Raw genomic sequence first — 21,834 nt, forward strand, 5'->3', positions numbered from 1 at the left:
AGTCCTGACTCCGAAGTGGCAATTTTAGCAACATTAAGACGACAATCGGTCAATAAAAAACATTAGGAAACAAAACTAATGTTAAAGAAAACTGGAAAAGATTTGTTTGTTAAACAATTAATTGTGGCATATAGTTCCTTTAAGAAGGTCTAATGTAATAAAACCACACAAACAGTTGAACAGCTCAGGCTAAATTTAGTGTTCTTTGTTATCCTTGCTGAGGTATTTCCTTTAAAGCAATTGTTGATAGTATACTTACTAAATTAAAATTGACAGAAAATTGGGCTTTAATGAAAGAAAATAAACTATTAGGCAATATCATTTTACATTTTTGTTAACCGTTTTGCCAAAGCATGCCCCCAGTGGTGTAGGCTGCCACTGCCCATTGGCCCAGAAATTTGGGTCTCCACGGGTGAGTACGCACAGGGTACTCACCCGTAGGCCCAATGGAAGTGCTGGTTTCGTGCATGCACTGCGCATGCGCGGGAAACCGGCACTTCCGTTCCCCTGAAAGAAGGGGTTGAGAGGTGGAACGCGTGCGCAGGAGAGGCAGCGCGTGCGCATCGAACTTACGTTTTTTTTCCCAGGTTTTTCTGGGAGGGTAAATCTCCAGGAGTTACACTTTTAAAAAGCAGGCGCAAGGCCTGCTTTTTACAAGGTAAGTGGTGAATTAATTAAAATTAAAACATTTTTTCCACAGGTTTATTATTTTTAAATATTTTAAAGAAAGGTAAGTTTATTTTTAGCCCTATTAGAAAATGTAATTAATTTTTTCAAAAATTTTAACTATTGTTTAAAATAGTTATTTCATGTAATTTATAGTTATTTTAAAAATGTGATAAAAAAAAAAATTTATTTGAAGATTTAGTGATATTTTGGGGCTTATAGTATTTATAGTTTTGACAGCTCTTCCCGTCAAACTTATGAATGAAGCATTCCCTGCTACCATTGGCTCTCCATGGCCCACGTGATCCCAGGGGACGCATCGAACTAACAGCGCCCCTGGGATACGTAAGCACTGTGCGCCAGCAGTTGGAGGAGGCCCAGGATCGGAATCCCACACGGGCCCACAGCTCAACGGCCGGCGCGGTAGGTAAGTGCAGGTCGGGGGCTTGCACCCGCGGGAAGCCCCCGACCCGAATTTCTGGGCCAATAACCTTTCAAGAGCCCTGTGCATCCTTGCACAATGTTGCTGTAGGGTAGTGTGGATCGCTTGAATTTCTTTTGTGAGTTTGAATTGAATCTAACTAATGGCCTTCACTGCAACACGAAAACAGTGTTGAGGTTATTTTAATCCCTTTGGTCTATGTTTAGAAAGCTGCATAAATCTAGGGGTTAAGATAGAGATTAGCCAAATTAATAGTGAATCCCTGTTTTCATTGTGATGATTCTATTATGTTGTGCAACTATGCCACTGAAATGTTGACACATTTCACTTTGCCTTTCTAGAGCTGTAATTCAATTTATGATTGCACAGCCTGTTCACTTGCTCACCAAATTGTTCTGCCAGTCCATCCATCAGATAACCAATGTCAAACAAGATTACAAGTCATTAATGGTAAGTTTATAAGAGGGAGTTAAGTATCATTTTAATGTATTAAATGTTAATAAAGCAATATATCCATATACTACTCAAGCTCAATGATGCTTGCTCCACTATTTACTACTGCATGCATCTAGCATTTTGAGGATTTAGTGGCCACCTTTACTCAGATTCAAGTACCTACACCTAGACCACAGTTTAGTAAATTAATATTTAACTGTCCTGCAGTAAAATTTGATTTTTTTCCTCTAATATCACAAAACCGTACAATATTTTCTTTACCAGTATGGGACTTATGTATCTCATCTGTTTATAAAACACTACAGTAGACATTGTCATGTGTCACCAAAATGTACCTCTGCCCTGAAGCAAATAGTACAATCTAATTTGTAAGGAATAAAGTAGATAACCAGAATTGTATAATTTGATGTGGTCTGGAAAAGGATCTGGCCTCTTAGTATTTACACTGAAATAACTATAAAGTGCTTAACATCCAGCAGACAAGCATTTCCAAAACCAGATTAAACTCTTAAATGTTTTCTATGAGCTATTATCTGCAGTTTAAACTGTTATGCAGATCTTGGCACAAAGAACAATCCTGCTGTTTGGTAGCTAGCTAATAAATTCTATAAGAGCAAGTTCAACTATACATGTTTGAAGAACAGAATAACTTGGGTCACAACCTGCACACATCTCAACAAAGTCCCTCTGCAACATTTTAAAATTCAAGGCTAGCAAGAACGTTCCCTAGATTAGGACTATTGTTTAGGTAGAGCACAGTTTAGGGTCACTAACCGTATACAAAAGAACTCAAGTATAACTGAAATCACAGCTCAAAGTCCTGTGAATTAATCAATTACGAGGTCAATCATTGTCAAATAGCATCAACCAGCAACTTTAAAGAGTCGTCCCACAGGTCAACTAGCCTTTGGCTTTAATTACATTAATTACGTATGAGAACCCCTTCACTAGCTGTGGCTTCACTTTGTCAGAACATTTACCTTTAACTATAAAAAATAAACAAGAACCTAGTTACCTTGGAGCTGATGGCCATAGACTATGATCTTGCACTCTTAAGTATCTGGTAAATGCGAACACCTCTTAAAATGATCACCTAATTAAATCTGTAATGCTACTACTCTGAAATAGTAATCCTGGCCTGGACTTTCCTGCATACTTGCCCCAGAGACATGTACAATTGAGGCGCAAAGCAAATATGCAGCCTAAAAGATTGTGGAATTTTGGGCGTAAGTGAGTTATGTGCAGAAGTACAATATGCCCAAATCTCCTCCACTTTTTACGATCATTTATTGATCTCTCCGCCCGAATACAACTCCGCCCATAATAATGGTCTCGCCCCCAAGTTACAGAGTCTCATACGTGAGTTTCCTGTAGTTGTGCTTGCTCAGAGGCTCTCTTCAAATTATGACCAGATTTTCAGGCGCAGCAGAAAACGAAGTCATTTTTCTGGTGTTTTATTGCAATTTTTTGAGCGTATGTTTTATAAATTTATTCTCACTGAGACCTGCTCTGTAATTTCTGTTTCTTTGAATGCATTTTATGGCATCAGTATAAGTGACATTAAAAATTGAAAAGCTTCTCTGATTGTGGATTCTTAAACAATGCTGCGCCTAATCTGCATGAACGATGGTTAAATGAGTTGAAACATTAATTTTCATCTTAAAGAAAGAATATATGGTGTGGGTTCACCGCTTGCCTTGGGCTCTGATTGTTTATGCTGATTTACACCCATTTTTACTGTCGACGAATTGAGATTGGCAGGAAATTTGAGCGTAATTTGACACTGGCAAAACAGTGCGGGAATGGGCGTCATTTCAAATGCATCTTCTGGGTTGCGCCTCCGCAGGAAATTCAAGGCCCGTGACTTTACAGCAGATAGTCAAAACGGTCACTATCAGCATCAACACATATTTGAGCATCAGATTCATAAAGTAGTTGTTAGTGATTTTTTAATATAGATCTTTAAACAATATTTTTAACTTTAAAAAAACAATGCACATTCTGTCCTGTGTATTAAATTTTCAAAAGGTAAAAAATGCAGGATTTATTTATAACCTGAAATCAATCTTATAAACATCCAGAATTCTGCTGGTTCAAACATACAAATAGTACATTAGGTGGACACAATATCATCTTTAACTCTAGAGCGAGGTTTTACCAATTAGGGCTCTCCAGATGGAAACTTGCTGCACAGCAACAGATTTTACCCTCTCAAGGAAACCCATAAATTCAATAAATATTTGGTTTGAAGTCCAGTAGTATTTCTCCGTTTAGCCTTGTCTTTCCTTTCTTCTTCACGGATGTTCTTTTTAACAACATAAATCCTGGTGAGGTCAGGTTCTTACCGCAGGGCGAGGGGGGGGTCGTGAAGGCGGGGGTGCACGAGATGGTGGTGGTCCAGGAGGTGGACTTCTCACAGATGACCTGGCTGATGAAGTAGGAGGACTGGGAGGTTCAAGGGTTAAAGGAATATATTCAATGTGAGGTGGGGGCGTGTGAGCAGCAACAGTATTGCATGGAGGAGATGGGGTTTCATTTTCTTTTACTCTGGTGAAGTTTATGCAGCGACCCTAGTTGGAAGAGAGAAATAACAAAATTACGATCTGCACGTGTTTGTTCCTGCACTTTAGATGAAGGTGCCCTAGGGAAAAATGGTATCTGTATTTCCTTTCACAACACTATTATTTGCAACTACCGCTTAACAGAATCGTCAGCATTTTTTCAATTAGCAGAATTAAAGTTCAGTTTGCATTTTCTTTTATTCCTATTTAAGCTTCTTGCATGACCAATTGTGTTTATGTGTAAGGTCACTCTCAACACAAATTTGCTTTTAGTTAATTAGTTGTTCTGGATGCTACTTTGGTTTAGTTATGTTTTTGACTATTTTTCTACATAATAACATTTTTTATATGTATACAATATCTACATACAAGAGAGACATAATGGATACCTATGAGTGACTACAATTCAGTAATATAAATTGAGAAATTTAGATGATGTAACAAATCACAAAAGCAAACCTGGAGTTGTTTATAACCATCGCCTAAACTTTGAGGTTAATTTAAGTTACACTCAGATCCTTGCCCTTAATAAATAAGTAGGTTTAAATTTTGTGTGAGGATTTTTTTTCTGTTTTTGATCATCTTTTGTTCCATCAATGCAAACAAAAACTGCTAGTGTGCTCCATGCCCTTAATAAATTATGTTTGTACAAAAGGACTAATAATTATGATAGCATGATTGCAGAATTATTCAATCTACTATTTATTACAGGGAATTAATGTTTTATTTAAAAAACTTGTAATACTGCAGTATCTGTTGTGATCCCATTATCCTTCAGACTCAATAGCGTGGATTTTTCACTACCAATCGCCCTAAGTTGCAGTGTAAATTGGGTGACTAGTAGTAGGAAATGGGTGAACGATCCAGTCCCCCTATAACTTTGTCCACTTTGCACCACAGAGTACTTTTTTGGCGGGGGTGGGGGGTGACTACCAGCAGCACAGGAAGAGTCAACATCAAACAGGCTGATGCTTCCTTTAAATATTCGTTCAGGGGCAGAGACATATTGCACGCCATGTCCTGAAGTTCAGGCATGCAGGGCTTATTCCTAAAGGATGCCCATGTGACAATTGTTGGCTTTTGGTGCCTCCAACACCATTACTGGCACCTGTCTGAGGTATTTGGAAGAGGAGGAGGACCTATGGAAGTATGTCAGGCAAGTTAGACTCTTTCTCGAGACTGCATATGCTTAGATCTGTTCAGCTTCCTGAAAAGGCTTTAAGCTTTGAAATAAATGGTGTAGATTTTAATTCTGGTGAGCCATTTTAGAGTTAGCAAAGAATTTTAATTACTAGGAGCCTCTGGGCGCTCTGCGCCCACCATTGAGAACCTCGCCCAACCCTAACCTTACCCTTAATACGCACGTCCACATCTGTAGTCAGAGATGGCTAGACCTTGCTTTGGCAGATAATTAATGCACCCAGAGGCTCCTCTTCCCAAAGGAAGCTGGCACAGCGGACCTGATGGCACCACTGAGTTATGTGAACGTTTGACTAACCGTATGCTTCCTCAGAAGCTCCACCAATCACCAGATACTATGTTTGCAGTGGCACTGCATGAAAGACGACATGCCAAGGTGATCAGCACAAAAGTGCAAAACAACCCCCATAATTCCTTCCTGATAGTTCAATGGGTAAATGCACTTTGTAGTTTGGTACTGAGCATAAAGTCCAGGAAGATCTCAGCATCTCTGATCTAACTAATTTCAGCCAATGCACTGTAATCTACCTCACCATCTGCACGTATAGATTAACTGTTCTGTGCAAAATGTTCCAAATATGCTTCTGCTTCTGGTAGAGAATTTCCCAGGCAGAAGCAGTGTGCTAAAGTTTGAATTAAACTACATCAGGAAAAAACGCTTTTTATTGGCAGAATACAACTTGGGTATGAAGTTTGCTGAATTTTACTAAAAAGCAAAAGACAGTTGTAACCTACATGTTGACATATTACTAAAATGAACATCTAACAGTAATGCCTGTGGTATGTGTACATGCAATGTTGTGTTCTGGGATCAGGGATATTGAACCAGTTACAGTAAATGATCAATGTTCTTTTACACTATACCTATACCAATGATTTCCTAGGTAGGTAGAGAGAAAAGTTAATACCAGTACAGGCATTAACACCTTAGATACTCTGACATCCAATTTGAAAATATCTCTTATATCTGTCTACATTTAATGAATAAAGTGAGAAATTCAATGTGGCTGATCAATGTACTCCCCCAGTACATGGTAAGTACTCAAACAACATTGCACTGTTTCATTAACAACAGTAAATGTTGACTTCAAAATTACAAACGTGCACACAGGAGACAAACTTGTCCAAACACTGCAAAAAAGGTCTAGCAAAGAAAAATCAGCTCAATCTGTTTTGAAGCTCTGATTCTGCTCCCTGAAGTCTTTGTCAGCTTGCACAACAGATTCGTGAGCTGCTTGTTTACATGTTTCCCACAACATAAAATATTTGGCAGCAAACACCATACTTCAAAGTTAAATACATTCCATTCCTCTCAGTGACAGCTTCATTTGGGACTTTTATTTGCAACAGCCTCATATTTGTCTAGAACTTAGAATTTATTTAGATGTCTTATTCAGTCTGCTAACTGTCCTTGGTTCACCCAGCATTAACCTAATAGTCATTTATTTCTCTTGGGTTTTGATCTGCTAGGAAAGCATTACATTACAACCAACAGGAGCAACGATGCAATATCACAACACTGCCGATTTAAACTGTGTATATGGGTGTGTATTTGGGCTTGTTAATTGATATTAACTATTACTTATATTAATATGGCATGAAATAAAAATGGAAAACGTTGGAAATAGCAGGTCAGTCAGCATTTGTAAAAAGAAAAGACAAGTTATGATGTTTCAGGTGTTTACCTTTCAACAGATGCTGACTGACCTGCTGTGTCTTTCCAGAATTTTGTTTTTTAATTTCAGATTTGCAGCATTCAATTTTTTTCCCATTTTATGTCAGTGTGGTGTGCACTATGTGAAAACTTCAATACATAACTGGAATCTTTTCACAATATGTCTGTAAAAAATAAATGTGGATGTTTGATATGCACAAGTTTTTTCTGATATGGGAATATGACACTATGTGCATTAACTTTATTAACTGGAAACACAAGTTTATTCTAATATTATGGGACATAAAAACATTTCAGCACACATTCCAAAATGAAGCTGATTATAATTTGACCCCTTCCAATCTGAACGGAAGTGCAACCATGTAAGTAAGTATCTACATACAGGTACATATGTAGCTCAGAGTCACTCAGCGAGAGTTTAATTTCAAATAATTGCACCTCACAGTGTTTATATTTTAATTAAAGCAGCAGTTAAAAATAACTGTGTAACATGTTAAATGTTCCTTTGGGCAATCCACTGATTAAAGAATATAACCACAGTTCCAAAGTGTCTGTGCTCATTTCATGCCATGTTAATCAAACACAAAAATACTCAGTCGTAAAAAAAAATCATAGCTAACCCATCACTAGTATACAATCAAGTAAGAAACCATGAATCTGTTCAAATTACTCTCACTCCAGTTAAAGTGAGAAGGGCCGTCACAGTGCTGCCAGTTCCTGCCACGCGCTTTGATTACTTGTCAGACAAACAGATGGAGAGTTTAAAGGCCACGAGCCATATTGTGACAGAAAAGATTCCCTTCTTTGTTTGGCACACTCTTAGGTCTTTGCAAATGAGGGAAAGGAATGCCCTTCTGTTTTAAATGCAAGCAACAGTTTTTCTGCCTCTGTACTAAAGCAAGTTACATCATGTCTATGCACGGTCTTCTCAATCAGTGAAATATTTCAGCAAACTACAATACAACTAAAATAGGATTCATTTTATTTCTGTGTAAACATAGCTAACATCAATTGTCATTCATGTCCCAAATGACTGTATCCAAGATGATACACTTCTTTGATCCATGTGAATAGTGCACTTTCTATTTAGTTACACTGTTTTAAGTTAGATCATTGTATTCACCAGATGTGTCATGCTTCGATAGATATTTTACACATTTCTTCCACGTTTGCTTTTGCAAGATCAGGCCTGAATTTTTTCATGGTGTACAATAGGTTTGAGCTATTGTTATCAATCATTAAAAACTGTAGTATGAACTAATTTTTAAGTCTTTTAAAATTGAATTTTTAACAGATAGTAGCATTTAACATGTTTGTTCAAGCAAATACAGCTTCTCGACTTTACCTGACAAATTCTCTTTAATCTAGAAGTCAGTTCTTAACTTGCCTGGAAGGCACACAATTGGGTGACTGTCAACAATTTAAGAGATCACCAGTAGTTTCCTTGTAATTTTCAAATTTAATGGGCTGAATGGAATGCATGTAAATGAATGCTATGAATGCTTTGTCAGCATGCGGTCTGCTTTGTGTTGCTCAACAATGTGTTGTAATGCAGTTCAATAAACCATTGGCAAACATAAATAAAGTAGCCACATTTGAACATAAGATGGAATATAGCAAGGTAATCTATACTCAAGAAGACAATGCAGACTACAATCCTTTCGATAAATGTACCATAAACAGGTCTTTCCTGGTGCAACACGATGAATTTGATTTTTTAATATCAGATATCCACTTGTGCAAGATGTTTTGAACAAAAATATGTGATGTTTACAGGTCTACAAAAATTCTCTCCAAGTCTAAGTGTTTGTGTTTTTCAATGGACTTTGAGGGTATCATCATTAATATTGCAGTTAGAAATCTTAATCTAACAAATGTTGATATTCAAACAGAAATTATTTCCAGGACAATCTAATTTTAATCATTTGGTGCATAGGCCCAATGGACCAAATGGCCTCTTCCTGTGTTGTAATTACTAATTTCTAACTTGAACATGTTAAGCTAAATGCAGTGAGCTAAACTGCACAAAGGACAGGATAATACAATTTGTGAATCCTAGCAGGAGTAGATTTTAAATGATTACCATGACTCACAACCAAATGAGCTAATGAGAAATCGTGACATCATATTACATGCACAGCACTCTGTTTATTGTAGGTACTGAAGGACAATAATATTTTTAAAATCACAACTGTTTGTTAAAAATGTTTCCAGATGAAGCTGTATTAATTTATATTTCTGTTTTGTGGTTAATTTCTCCACGTATAATTTCAATGACAATCGAATCAGCCAAATGATCACCCCCTCCCCCACGATGATTTTGTAAACAGATTAATGAGGTATGACGGATAATAATTACTCTAATGCAATACCCCTGGCATATTGTTCTCTTGCAGTCTGGTATGCATTAAATCTTTAAACCAAGGTGTCAGGGATGCATTGTTGGAGACTGGACTAATGATCCTAACCGTGACAGCTGTCCATTTCCCAGTTTGCATTTAGTAGCTCAGCCTGTCGCCCCTAAGAAGCAGCTTATCAGTCTGCTTACATTCTGCTCTTCGTGCTTCCATCATTAGTTCTGACAGTAAATCTCTCTGCTGTCTTGAACTGGAGCTTGTTGCCATTCATGACCAACTGAAGACCAGTAAGGCACCATATGGGACGACTCCCTTACCTCCACTCACATCTGTGCAGTATTCATGCTGCACCATTCTGTTCTTTCCCATATGTTCATCCTTGTGTTTGGCTGTTGGCCGTACTGCTCACCAAATTGCCTTTTCTCTGCCCAAGTGCGGAGGCAGCAGGCGTTACCCTCACCCTGACTTAAGCCCAATCAATCACAGCAATTTGTTTAGTCCTTTCCTAAGGACATCACGCCTGAATGCCAGCCCCTGATTATCATCTTGTGAATGGCCTCATGTCCTTTTTAGGTCTAGCTATTGAAGTATTCATTTCATTAGACCACCTAGATGCCGACTTGTATTGTAAATTACCTCTAACTGCGTCACAAAGCAACTTCTGGTAACAATACAGGAAGCCATTTCATTCAGCATTTCTAAGAACTCTGTAACCCATGCTTCGTGCTCACTTCCATGACAACCTCTGTCTGTTCTTTGATACAGTGTCATTTCGCCTTGCTGTTGTTGTTAAAGCGACATTCCACAATTAAACATTCCAACAGAGAATATACTGACTGAAACACGCCAATGTGTTGTTTGTAGATCAAAATGTTTAGCAATTTGTGTTGAGATATATAAATTACACCTTAATTTTGTTGATAACTGGCTAGTCACAATCATGTTTAGTTTATGCATCATTCTTTTTATTTGTATTTCCCCCAAACCAAACCGCAAGCATTGCAAGATATGATTCTTAACTAATAGATATAGAAGTGCCTATCATCAGTCAGAGAGGTTATAGTGAGGCTTTTCAAAGGAAATATTCTCAATCACAAAATCATAAGATAATTACAAATGAAGAAAGATATTTAGCCCATTTTAGTTCATCCATCCAGAATGACCCATAATGTCCCCCATTGCAACCTCCAATCGGTTCTCACTTCCATTACTCTATTCAAGAGTCTGTTCCAAGTACTTATCACTGTGTGACAAGCTTTCAGATTTACTTTTTATTAGTTTGAACCTGTTCTATTCTTATGATTAATTTATAGTAATTATCCGGATTTAGCTTTTCCATACAATTTACTGTCTATACTGTCTTATATAAGATCACCTCTCGGACATCTTCCTTCAAGGATGAAAAGTCCATGGGGGTGATTTTCATTCAGAAGTCAGGAAGGAGGCGGGACTACAGCTTTCGGGGTTGTAGTCCCGCCTGCATCGAGATGTGGCCAATCCACGCGATTTTAACTTGATTGACCTTGTTGAGCCCGCCCAGTGGGCGGGCTCAACATCATCTGTCAAGATGTTTTGACAGATGAAATACCAGCGTTTCACAGCTGTTTGAAGCTGTCAAACACTGACAGTCTTACTTCTAACCTGAGTCCTTCTACACAGACTCAGTTAGAAATCTCACCGGCACAGAAAGCTGCAGGCTGTCACTTTTGACAGTTCGCAGCCATTCTGCCTTCTGTGCTGGTTAGATGATGGACTCCCGAAACCTAGAGGAAGGAAGGCTGAAAAGGTAAGTACAGGTAATTTAAACTTCTTTACACACTTTAGACACACCAAACACACTTACCTTTGCACTCATGCACCCATCACTCACCTGAACACCGACATCTCAACCACTCCAAGTCCTTCAACCCGACGGCCCGGCTCCTCTAACTTGGCGTGGTTTGGAGCCGTCGGGAATCCCACACTTCAAGCTTTAAAATAGGGATTAGGCTAAAAACTGCCTGTTAACTGGCAGTTAATTGGCACTAATCCCTTCCCACCTCGGGTAGGCGGGTCCCAGTGTGGGGCGGGTACCCGCCTCCTTTGAAACTTACATGGAGGCGGGTTGGGGGCAGGATGGTGTCGGGACCCCCGAATTCGGGACTTTAACCCCCCGCACGCCTCCAATCCCGACTCCACGGGTCAATGAAAATCGACCCCCATGTGTCTCCTTTCTTTCCTCATAATGCAGATCTCTAACACTAGCGAATCAGTCTTGTGGCTCTTCATTGAATGGCTCCCTTGATTTTCGGTGACCAGAACTGGACAGAGTACTCAAGGTGAGGTCTAACCAAACCACTATACAGTTTGATTATGATTTTCTCACTTATACTGTATGATTTTGGCTATATCGTTCAACATTCTATTGGCTTTGTGGATTGCTGTACTGCATTGGTTGGGAATGTTGAGTGATGAGTCTGCCAAGTCTCCTAGGGTCAAATTCATCCTTCATCAATATCATTCCTGGAGTATGTGTATTGCCTATTTTCTCTTCCAACGCTCAGTACTTTATGTTTGTCTGTATTAAATTCCATCTGCCACTGTTATGCCCACTTACAAATTTGTCCAGTTCATTCTGTAATTTTTGAGCTGCCTCCTGCAGTTCCCTTGCCCCTCCTATTTTTAGTAACATCTGCAAATTTGACCAGTTTGCATTGGGTTTCTGAATCCAAGGCACTGATGTAAATTAGAAATAGTGGTCCAACACCAATCACTTGGACATCCCACTCAGCACTCCCCGCACCATGATGCAACTATTCGCACAAGTACCCATTGTTTTCTAACCTTCAGCCAATTTCTTATCCGTAGCCAAGATTTACCCTGAATACCAACAGCTTTGAGCTTAACTAATAGCCTTTTGTGTGGAACTTTGTCAAATGCATTCTGAAAGTCTAGGCACAACATGCCATAAGGCTTACCACAGTCCCTTGGGATGTCACTTCCTTAGAGGAGTCAAGGAGGTTGTCAGACAGGATCTTCCCCTTTGAAATCCATGTTGACTGCCGTTTACTAGATTATTATTGTACAGATTATCAGGTGTAAACTTAAAGATTATCAATTCCATCATTTTACACAAGATTGAAGCAAAACTCACAGGCCTCATCCATGCCTTTGTTACCTCTAGACTTGACTATTCCAACGCACTCCTGGCTGGCCTCCCACGTTCTACCTTCCATAAACTTGAGGTCATCCAAAACTCTGCTGCCTGTGACCTAACTCGCACCAAGTCCCGTTTACCCATCATCCCCGTGCTCGCTGACCTACATTGGCTTCGATTTCAAAATTCTCATGCTTGTTTTCAAATCCCTCCATGGCCTCGCCCCTCCCTATCTCTGTAATCTCGTCCAGTCCCACAAACCACCCCCCGCCCCCAAAGATATCTGCGCTCCTCTAATTCTGCCCTCTTGAGCATCCCTGATTATAATAGCTCAACCATTGGTGGAAATGCCTTCTGTTGCCTAGGCCCTAAGCTCTGGAATTCCCTCCCTAAACCTCTCCACCTCTCTTTCTTCCTTTAAGACGCTCCTTAAAACCTACCTCTTCTGCCCTAATTTCTCCTTATGTGGCTTGGTGTCAAATGTTTTGTCTTATAATACTCCTGTGAAGCGCCTTGGGTTGTTTTACAATGATAAAGGTGCTATATAAATACAAGTTGTTGTTGACTGTAGTTGCCTGTTTCTGATTTGTCACACTTTTGAAATATAGGCACCACATTGGCCTACTTCAAATCTACTGGGACCTCCCCAATGCCATACATGGAAAACCTCTAAACGAGTCTCTGTGAAGTGGTAGCACTTGCCTCTGAGTCAGAAGGTTGTGTTTCAAGCCCCACTTCAGCGACATTAGCACATAATCTAGGCTAACATTTTAGTTATTGCCATCAATTTATGTTGAGTTGAAATAAGACAATTCATTATAAATAGTGGTGACTGTAAATTGAGAAACACTGAGCTGACAGTCAGATATACACTGAGTTTTGTTATTCCAATTCAACAATGACCGCATATACACACACTATTAAATTCACTTTGAAAATGCTTACGAACCATAATGAATATTTTAGCGCTGTACGATGGAATATTTCAAGCGGGAGGTGGGGGGTGGAGGAAGGGGTGAGGAGAACAGTTTGCTTGACTGTTTATTATTCTTATATTGGGCCAGAACGTGCTGGAAATAATAACGGCGTGTTAACGATACATGCCATTATTAATATGCAAATCAGCCAGAAAGTTCAGGGGATTAAGAGATATGCCATGACTTTGGAATCTCCAGAACTTGCTGGTTGATTTACACAGCTCCGCCGTTTGCTACACACAAATGGCGTCTCGCCCTTAGCCTTCCATTATTTTTAAGAACCTGCTGGATTTGCCCACATTAATTGCCCATTAAACTCACCACGGAAAGTTAAGTCTGGCAATTAACAGCAGAAGTACCGAGGTGATAATTGTTAATGCAATGCCAATCAACCCCTCTGGCCCAGAATGGGAATAATTTAAAGTGTTCAGTCTCATTCCTGCATGTAGTCAATTGTTGTTAAATATTTTAAAATGTTAAATTTAATTTTTTTCTTACCTTTTCTTCCTGTCTTTCTTTTCTCTTTCTCTTAATCCAACCTTTCTTTCCCTCTTATTTCTCTTTCTGTACCTGATTTGACTTAAATTCACCAACTATAATTCACCCTCCCTCCCAGTCGTTCCTCTGTCTCCATCCTTAAATCTCATTGGTTAAAGAGATACACTGTTGGTCCCACCGTTCACTGGGATCCCAGATGCCCCATTGCCCTTGCCGCGCCATTATCAGCTCGCACTTCCAGCAAGTTACGGCGCAATGAGTTTTTGCACTGAAGGGTGCAGAAAAAGGTCTAACTAACGGGGCACGCCACAAGATGCCCCACTCCAGCAAGAACCGGCCCACTGATAAACTACGCTGTGGTTGTAATATTAAAGGTTATCCTGTGTCAGTTTTCTTAAAGAATTGTGATAGCTGATTTGGGGAGGGAAACATGAGTTACTTTCATCATGATGGCATTTTGGGAATGCAGCTGTGTTTTCCAGTGCCAAAGATCTTGTCATGCTGTATTTATAAACAGAGGGGACAGACTTTTCCAACAATTTTAGAGGGGGTATACTATTTTACTGTGTCTCTGAATCTACTGATTCTATTACTGAATATTTTTGTTTAGAGGCCTCAGCCTCTCTGAAAAGCCAAGGGATTGTTTTGATTTTTGTTCTAGGACCAACAATAACAACAACAACTTGTATTTATATAGCACTTTACCATAGTAAAATGTCCCAAGGCGCTTCACAGGAGCGTTATCAAACAAAGTTTGACACCGAGCTACATAAGGAGATATTAGGGCAGATGACCAAAAGCTTGGTCAAAAGGTAGGTTTTAAGGAGCGCCTTAAAGGAGAAGAGAAAGGTAGAGAGGTTTAGGGAGGGAATTCCAGAGCTTAGGGCCTAGGCAGCTGAAGGCACGGCCACTAATGGTGGAACGATTATAATCAGGGATGCTCAAGAGGCCAGAATTGCAGGAGCGCAGAGATCTTGGGGGGTTGTAGGGCTGGAGGAGGTTACAGAGATAGGGAGGGGCGAGGCCATGGAGGGATTTGAAAACAAGGATGAGAATTTTAAAATCGAGACGTTGCTTAACAGCCAATGTAGGTCAGCGAACACAGGTGAACGGGATTTAGTGCGAAGTAGGATACGGCAGCAGAGTTTTGGATGATGTTAAGATGTGTGGAAGGTGGGAGGCTAGCTAGGAGTGCATTGGAATAGTCAAGTCGGTCGCAGGCAATTCAAGTGAGATTTAACTACAGGTCCCAGCAAGCATCTGTGCCTACAATTCCCAGCATGCTGCAGTCTGAACAGGTACTAGAGAAATCTCCTAGCAGGCAAAAACCTGAACTAACAAGCAGAGCCTAAGGAAAGACTCATAACAGTAATTATGAATTTACTTTCCTAAAAACCTTAAAACCAGAAAAATTGTGAATTCTGGAACTTTTTTGAAGTAAGTTTTGACAGGCAAAATTTCCACATTTTGTTTATTTACTGACAAAAAGAGAGATTGAAAGGGAAAGACAAGCGAGAGCTCAACTGGACAGAGATGGAGATTTTTAAAATTCTTTCACGGGATGTGGGCGTCGCTGGCAAGGCCAGCATTTATTGCCCATCCCTAATTGCCCTTGAGAAGGTGGTGGTGAGCTGCCTTCTTGAACCGCTGCAGTACGTGTGGTGAAGGCACTCCCACAGTGCTGTTAGGGAGGGAAAGACAGAGAGATAGAATTGAGGGAGAGAGACAGACTGATGGGCAGATACACACACAAAGAAGAGAAAATGAATGAGAGAGAAAGAGAGACAAGTTATTACCTATTTTTGTCTCTGAGCATTGTACAGTCGATGAATGCTTTGCTTACTGGCCATTTAATCCAAATTCTAATGTAAAACAGTGCCAATGAGCTGGAAACTTGGTGACTGTGCAGTCAAGTGATACAATAACGAACTGTAATCTCCTTCAATGTTAGGGGAGTTAAAAAGGGCAGAACATGTATTTTAAAACACGCTGCTGATAAAAATCAAGCTGCTGGTGAGAGGAAAATTTGATGCGATCTATGGGAAAAGTATCTGCCACAACTACCTGAATATTTTAGCCATTTTGCCAGCAACTACCCCATGGTTTTTGGCAAGTTTTGAAGTACCAAAGCAGTCGCCCAAATCGGACTCAATACTCACATCTTCCATCACCAGAGCATTGTGGCTGCAGTATGTACTATCTATAGGATGCAGTACAGCAACTCACCAAGCTTACTTTGACACCACCTCACAGCCCCACAATCTCCATCACTGAGAAAGACAAGAGCAGCAATATCATGGGAACACCATCACAAGTTCCCCTCCAAGTCACACACCAGCTTGATTTGGACATATATCACTATTCCTTCATCATCGATGGGTCAATATCCTGGGATTCCTTACCTAATACCATTGTAGGAGAACCATCACCACAAGGACTACATCGGTTCAAAAAGTGTTATCACCACCTTCTCAAAGCAACTAATAAAGGGCATTAAGTGTGGCCTTGTCAGCATTGCCCAAATCCCATGAACAATCTTAAGAGACTTGGATATCACATCTCGCTCCATATCTACCAGCCACTCGAAGAACTGGCAAGAGTGCTTGGTCAAGCCACACAAATTTCAATGTTAATTATAGTTAAGATTCGACTTTGTAGCCGAGAGATTAGTAAGTTCAATACTCAGCTAATAAGGCTGATTACACATGTAATTTTATTGAAACTGGACAAGTTTTATCATTAAATCGATTACAAATGAAATATACTAAGACTTCCCAATTTAACAAAAACTGTTGCTTTTCCAGCTTGCTGGTCCTAGTTTTAAAATACTAATCACAGTTAGCATTTCTTCACAGATTGAAAACATATGCTAGCTGCTGATGCTACAGTCACGCATCCTGCCAGTTCATCAATATTTCATAATATTTTCTTCAGTGGAAAGTTGCTTAATTTTTTTTAAATTTGCCATTAACAAAACAGAGAAGTTATCTATTTTTACACTCTTCCCCCTTGAAAGGCTCAACAAGGATGCGTGAGAATAGTTTGAAAAATGAGCTTTGCTTACTTTGAGTGTGGTGCTAAAATACTAGCACAACCACATCATAAGCTTACTGTGTCATGACTGCTGAATCACTTATTTCATGGAAGGAAGTTGGTCCATTACTATTCTTTGGGGATTTTTTTTGAATCACTGACATCATGTATTATTTTAAACACATATCATGATACTGATTATTTGTTTCCCACTCTGTGTAAATATTGGTTGACTGCCAAATCCCTGTTTTGAAGAAAATCAAAGCATATACATAATCCCGCAGCTGGAAGTCATGCAAAAGGACTTTTTTTTTATACCAACAACAGATATTCTACTTTCTGCAGTTTCCTGCCAGGCACTCACTAGTTATTTTGATTTTTTGTTGTTGCATAATACACTATTCTTTACCATCTAAAAGTGTTTCAGTTTAATTGAAACTGTTTTCCCTCAATGCTGGTTTTGTGAATCTTTAAGACGGTTATGTCCAAACAGAAGCCCTAATGTATTCATTGTGAGAAGCTGGCAAAAGAAGAAGTGGGCTTATTAACTAGAATTTGTACGTGAGACAGGATGTACGTTGCAGGATACAGCTGGACAATACAGCCTATTCAGAAAGCTCAATGGGGCTATACTTCCAAGAGGAAGGAGCATATCCATACATTATGCAACAGCTGACTGAAATCAGAAACCAATTTCTTCCACTGAAAATGAGTGACACCTTTCCCTGTTAGGCATATCCTGTGTGTAATCATTAGCAATGTACAGATTTTAGCTTCCTTGATTACAATTCACTGTAAAATTATAGGATAAAAGATTTGTGTTGCAAATAATTCTAACAACTGAATCTATTAACTCACAATGTATGGTTACTCCCAGCATAATACACAACTAGCCAGCCATTTGAGGATTTGACTAATAACGCAGTTGTAGGACACTCATTGGTTTTAGCCAATGGGACAGAAGCTTAGTTCTAATATTAGACATTTAAAAGACAGTCCAGTGGACCAATCTAGTCTAATATCAAAGCAAAATGCCTAACATCCATTGTGCTTCACTTAAACAACACTAAAGGAATCTAGTATTCCTACATTGCAGTTTTGAGTAAATGTCGACACAAAATGAGAAACAAGAATTTATTTCAATCTATCCTTCATTCGCCTTCGTTTAATGGTGTTGGAATTTCCTGATCCTAACACTAAACGACTTCTACTCTGACCCATCATGACTCAGTTTCCTGGGTTGGGGTCATTAGATATTTATAGTGGGCTTCTGGCGGGTGCCCACCAAAAGCACCGAGGAAGATCACAGCAGTGCTGCAGTGGGACCACTGCTGTGGCACCCAGAGGTTGGAGGCAACATTAAAGGGTCCAAAGTCCCCTGAAGACTACATCAGCAGATTGACTGAGTGCCTTGGCTAAGACTGTGGCCTTCAGTAGGTGAACAATTGTAAGGAGAAGAGGTCTATACTAGGTCCTCTCTCTCCATTTGCCACATATAGGGTCATTCCCACCACTACCCTGGGCTTACTGCCATGGTTCACCAGTGGTCCCAGGGATTGGTGGGGAAAGGGCAGATGGAAGGGAAATGGGCTGGGAATCCAGGCCCTGCCCAACGGCATTTGCATTTGGTGGATAGGGAATGTTCAGCTAGCGGAAGTGGCAGCAAATTCAGGTTGGGGCAGTGAGGCAGAGATAGTGCTCATCGCCATTATCCCACCTTATTTTGGGAAGGATAGTGGAATAAAGTCCACCCAATAGGGTCTTATAAAGTAATGTCAAATGAATGTGTCACAAGTTAACAGTGCATTTTACAGCACAACATATAGTATAATGTAAAGTTTAAAGAAGTTGAACTGATTCAGAAGTTTTGCCAATGAGAATGAGTCTAGTTGCCAGGAGTGATCAATTGGTAATGCACATTCTAAGTATTGTACATAACTGGAAAACATCTTTCAATGTTCGATGATCAACCTAACATTTGCAAAGTGGAGCTCCATGCACTGAAAACAAATGTGATTGATAACTTCTGACACACATGCTATCTCATAAAATAAATTTTTTGCAAAACTATAGCTTTTCAAAAGCATCATCAGTAAAGCTTCATTACCTTATGATAGTTATTATCTGTAGTTTATTAAGATTTTGCTCCTGAATCTTAGCTATTTGGCTGTCTGGAAAATTATATATTGCCTGAAAGTATCCATGTAATTAAACTTTGATAAATGCCAGAAAATATACAGTGAGTTTATTATCATAAAGTTGCCTTTATAAGTTACATTATTAGAATGCTGTCAATTATTCTTATACCCTTGGGGCAACATCTTAAAGCTACAACTGAAAGACAACACCAATGGGACATCATCTGGAGGACAATAATCTCTTGTTCTGTTACACTGTTTTATCAGAACTTGAAAATGATAGGTCTTTCAGAAGAGCTGCACTTTAATCAAAGAAGCTCACCAATCCTGTTAATAACCAACAAGCTGAAAATAATTATCTTTAACTATTGTTGATTGATTTTTGTTTATTTCTGAGGAACTTTTCAATATTTTTGCAATCAAGGTGAATGCTGATGAAATTGAGACAACTATCTTGGCAGAGTTACCGAGCCCAACCGTGTGAGGCATCTGAATTGCATAATACAGAGATAACTCATTAACCTAGGATGCTGATCATGTCATTTCAACTTTCAGCATCCAGCACTTCCTCTAGTAAATTTCCCCTGATTCTTCAGCAGAACTTGCTATGTAAAAATAATGTAAGAATCATTAAAATCGCTTTTTTTGCCAATTTAAAAGCCTGCTTTTTTCAGAGTATTTTTTGACAGAAAATCAGAAAAAAATTGGACCCCAAAAGAACCCGCAAATTTGTAAAAAAAATCAGTTTTTATTTGGCATATTGCTAAATTACTGAAACCAAAAAAAGGCACTAAATAAAAAGATGTAAAGTTAAATGACAACCGCAATTATTTACACAGCTCACACGCTTTATGAGCTTCAATGACAGTTCCAAAGGTTTTTTCAATCTATTATTTAAAAAAAACTTTAATGTGGACAAATTTGAATAAACATGAAAATTATAATAATTATAAATTCAGCAAATTGCTATGTTAGAGTCTGTTCGTCTTTGATTATAATGGTGCAAAGCATGCCAAATTTTATATCAAATAATTTCCTATAATTATATTTGTTTGATGAAGCAAGTTGAATTATATAAATGTGTTTGCAATACATGTTCACATGTTATATAAACTCTGAACTCACCTCAGGACAATTCTTCGTTGCATATAGTGCTGAAACTATGTTTAAATTTGCAAACAGTTGGTTCTCATGAAGTAGACATCATGGTCTGAACTTCTAAGGATTCAAGCCCAGGATCATGTCCCCTTGAGACAGCCATGAACAACAACTGCACAGCAATATAGGCCGCCATTTTGCCGGCGCTCAGAGGGCGGGTTTGGAGGCAGGTCAGAGGTTAAAGTCGTTTTGATTGACGGCGGGTTTCGCACCCGCCATCAACCCGCCTCCACACTGTAGTGTATGTAACTTGTACCACCTTAAGAGGATACCTTAAGGTGATGGACTGCTTTTTGATGGCTCCTGTACATTGTAGTACCGGTGGTGACCACACCGGTATATAAACCCTGCGGAGCAAAGTGTATCCCAGTTCAGCCCTGATCCTCACTCACTAAAGACCTGTTTAATTATTTCTGTAGTCTGTGTCCTGTTATTCAGCATAACTACATTTGAAAACACAGACTCAACAGTGGCGACGAGTCTGATCTTACCTTGCGGCAGTTTTGCATCAAAGGGTGCTTCGTCCTCAGGAACGGGCGTCAAAAAAGGGCATCCGCCCTCAACATCCTGCATCGCACGGGAGGCCATCGGAAACCCGGGTTGGTTTGCTGACCACGAAGTCAAGCATCAGTGAGCATCCCTTCGACGACAGCGGCGGGTAAGCCCGATCGAGCAGCACGGGGGGGAAGTCGGCCGAGTTGTCAGTAAGAGAAGGGGAGGGAAATGACGAAAAGGGCGGAGAACACGACCGCAGCCGGTGTCAGGGGCCGGACTGCAATCGGGGCAGAGACGCGCAGCAGCCAGGAAAGCGTTTATGACCACAAGGACCGCGGGAGCGGCGGGGAACAAGAGCAGCAGCGTAGGGGAAAATAAAGGACCGCTGGGAGGCGAGAACGGCAACAGCGCGGTAATCGCCATTTTGAGTCGGTGGGGGAAGAAGACAAGCGCGGGAAGCCGCCATTTTGAAAAAAAACAAAATAAAAAAATAAAATAATAATCATATCCAAAGGAAAGGAAACTCAACAAGGATGCCAAAAACGGGTGACATCAATACTTTTGATAGCGATGTGGAAGTTTGGGCCACTTATGTGGAACACATCGAAGTTTACTGTACAACGAATGAGGTACCGGAGGATAAGAAAGCACTAACCCTATTAAACTCGATGGGTGCGAAGACGTACGGGTTATTAAGGAACCTTGTAACACCAGATAAACCGGTAGGAAAGAGTTTCGCGGATATTGTTACTATCCTGCAAGAGCATTTAAACCCCACGCCGCTGCTGATAGCAGAACGATTTAAATTCTACAAAAGAATTCAACTCAAAGAAGAAAGCAACGCTGAATTCTTAACCGAACTGCGCAAGTTATCAAAGTACTGTCAGTTCGGTACAGGACTAGCAGATGCACTGAGAGATAAGTTTGTGTGTGGGCTCCTAAGGGAAGGAACCCAGAAGCGACTGCTAGAGAAAAGGATCTTACGCTGGACAAAGCTTTCAGCATTGCAGCATCGCACGAGGCAGCAGCACGAGACGCTGCA

At 39.8% G+C, this 21,834-nt stretch overlaps 1 protein-coding gene across 1 annotated transcript in view; it reads right to left on the reverse strand.

The window, feature by feature from the left end:
- Positions 1-588: 588 nt before the first annotated feature.
- The window catches only part of antxr1d (ANTXR cell adhesion molecule 1d), a 116,736-nt gene continuing 95,490 nt past the window's right edge, over positions 589-21,834 (reverse strand). Inside the window, exon 18 of the mRNA XM_085970347.1 lies at positions 589-4,134. Within this exon, the coding sequence (XP_085826473.1) occupies positions 3,898-4,134 (237 nt within the window). The 3' untranslated portion in view covers positions 589-3,897. The remainder of the gene's footprint in view (positions 4,135-21,834) is intronic.

Source organism: Somniosus microcephalus, chromosome 29 (assembly GCF_052327205.1).
Source record: "Somniosus microcephalus isolate GS21.2 chromosome 29, FLI_Smic_1.0, whole genome shotgun sequence".
NCBI lineage: Eukaryota > Metazoa > Chordata > Chondrichthyes > Squaliformes > Somniosidae > Somniosus > Somniosus microcephalus.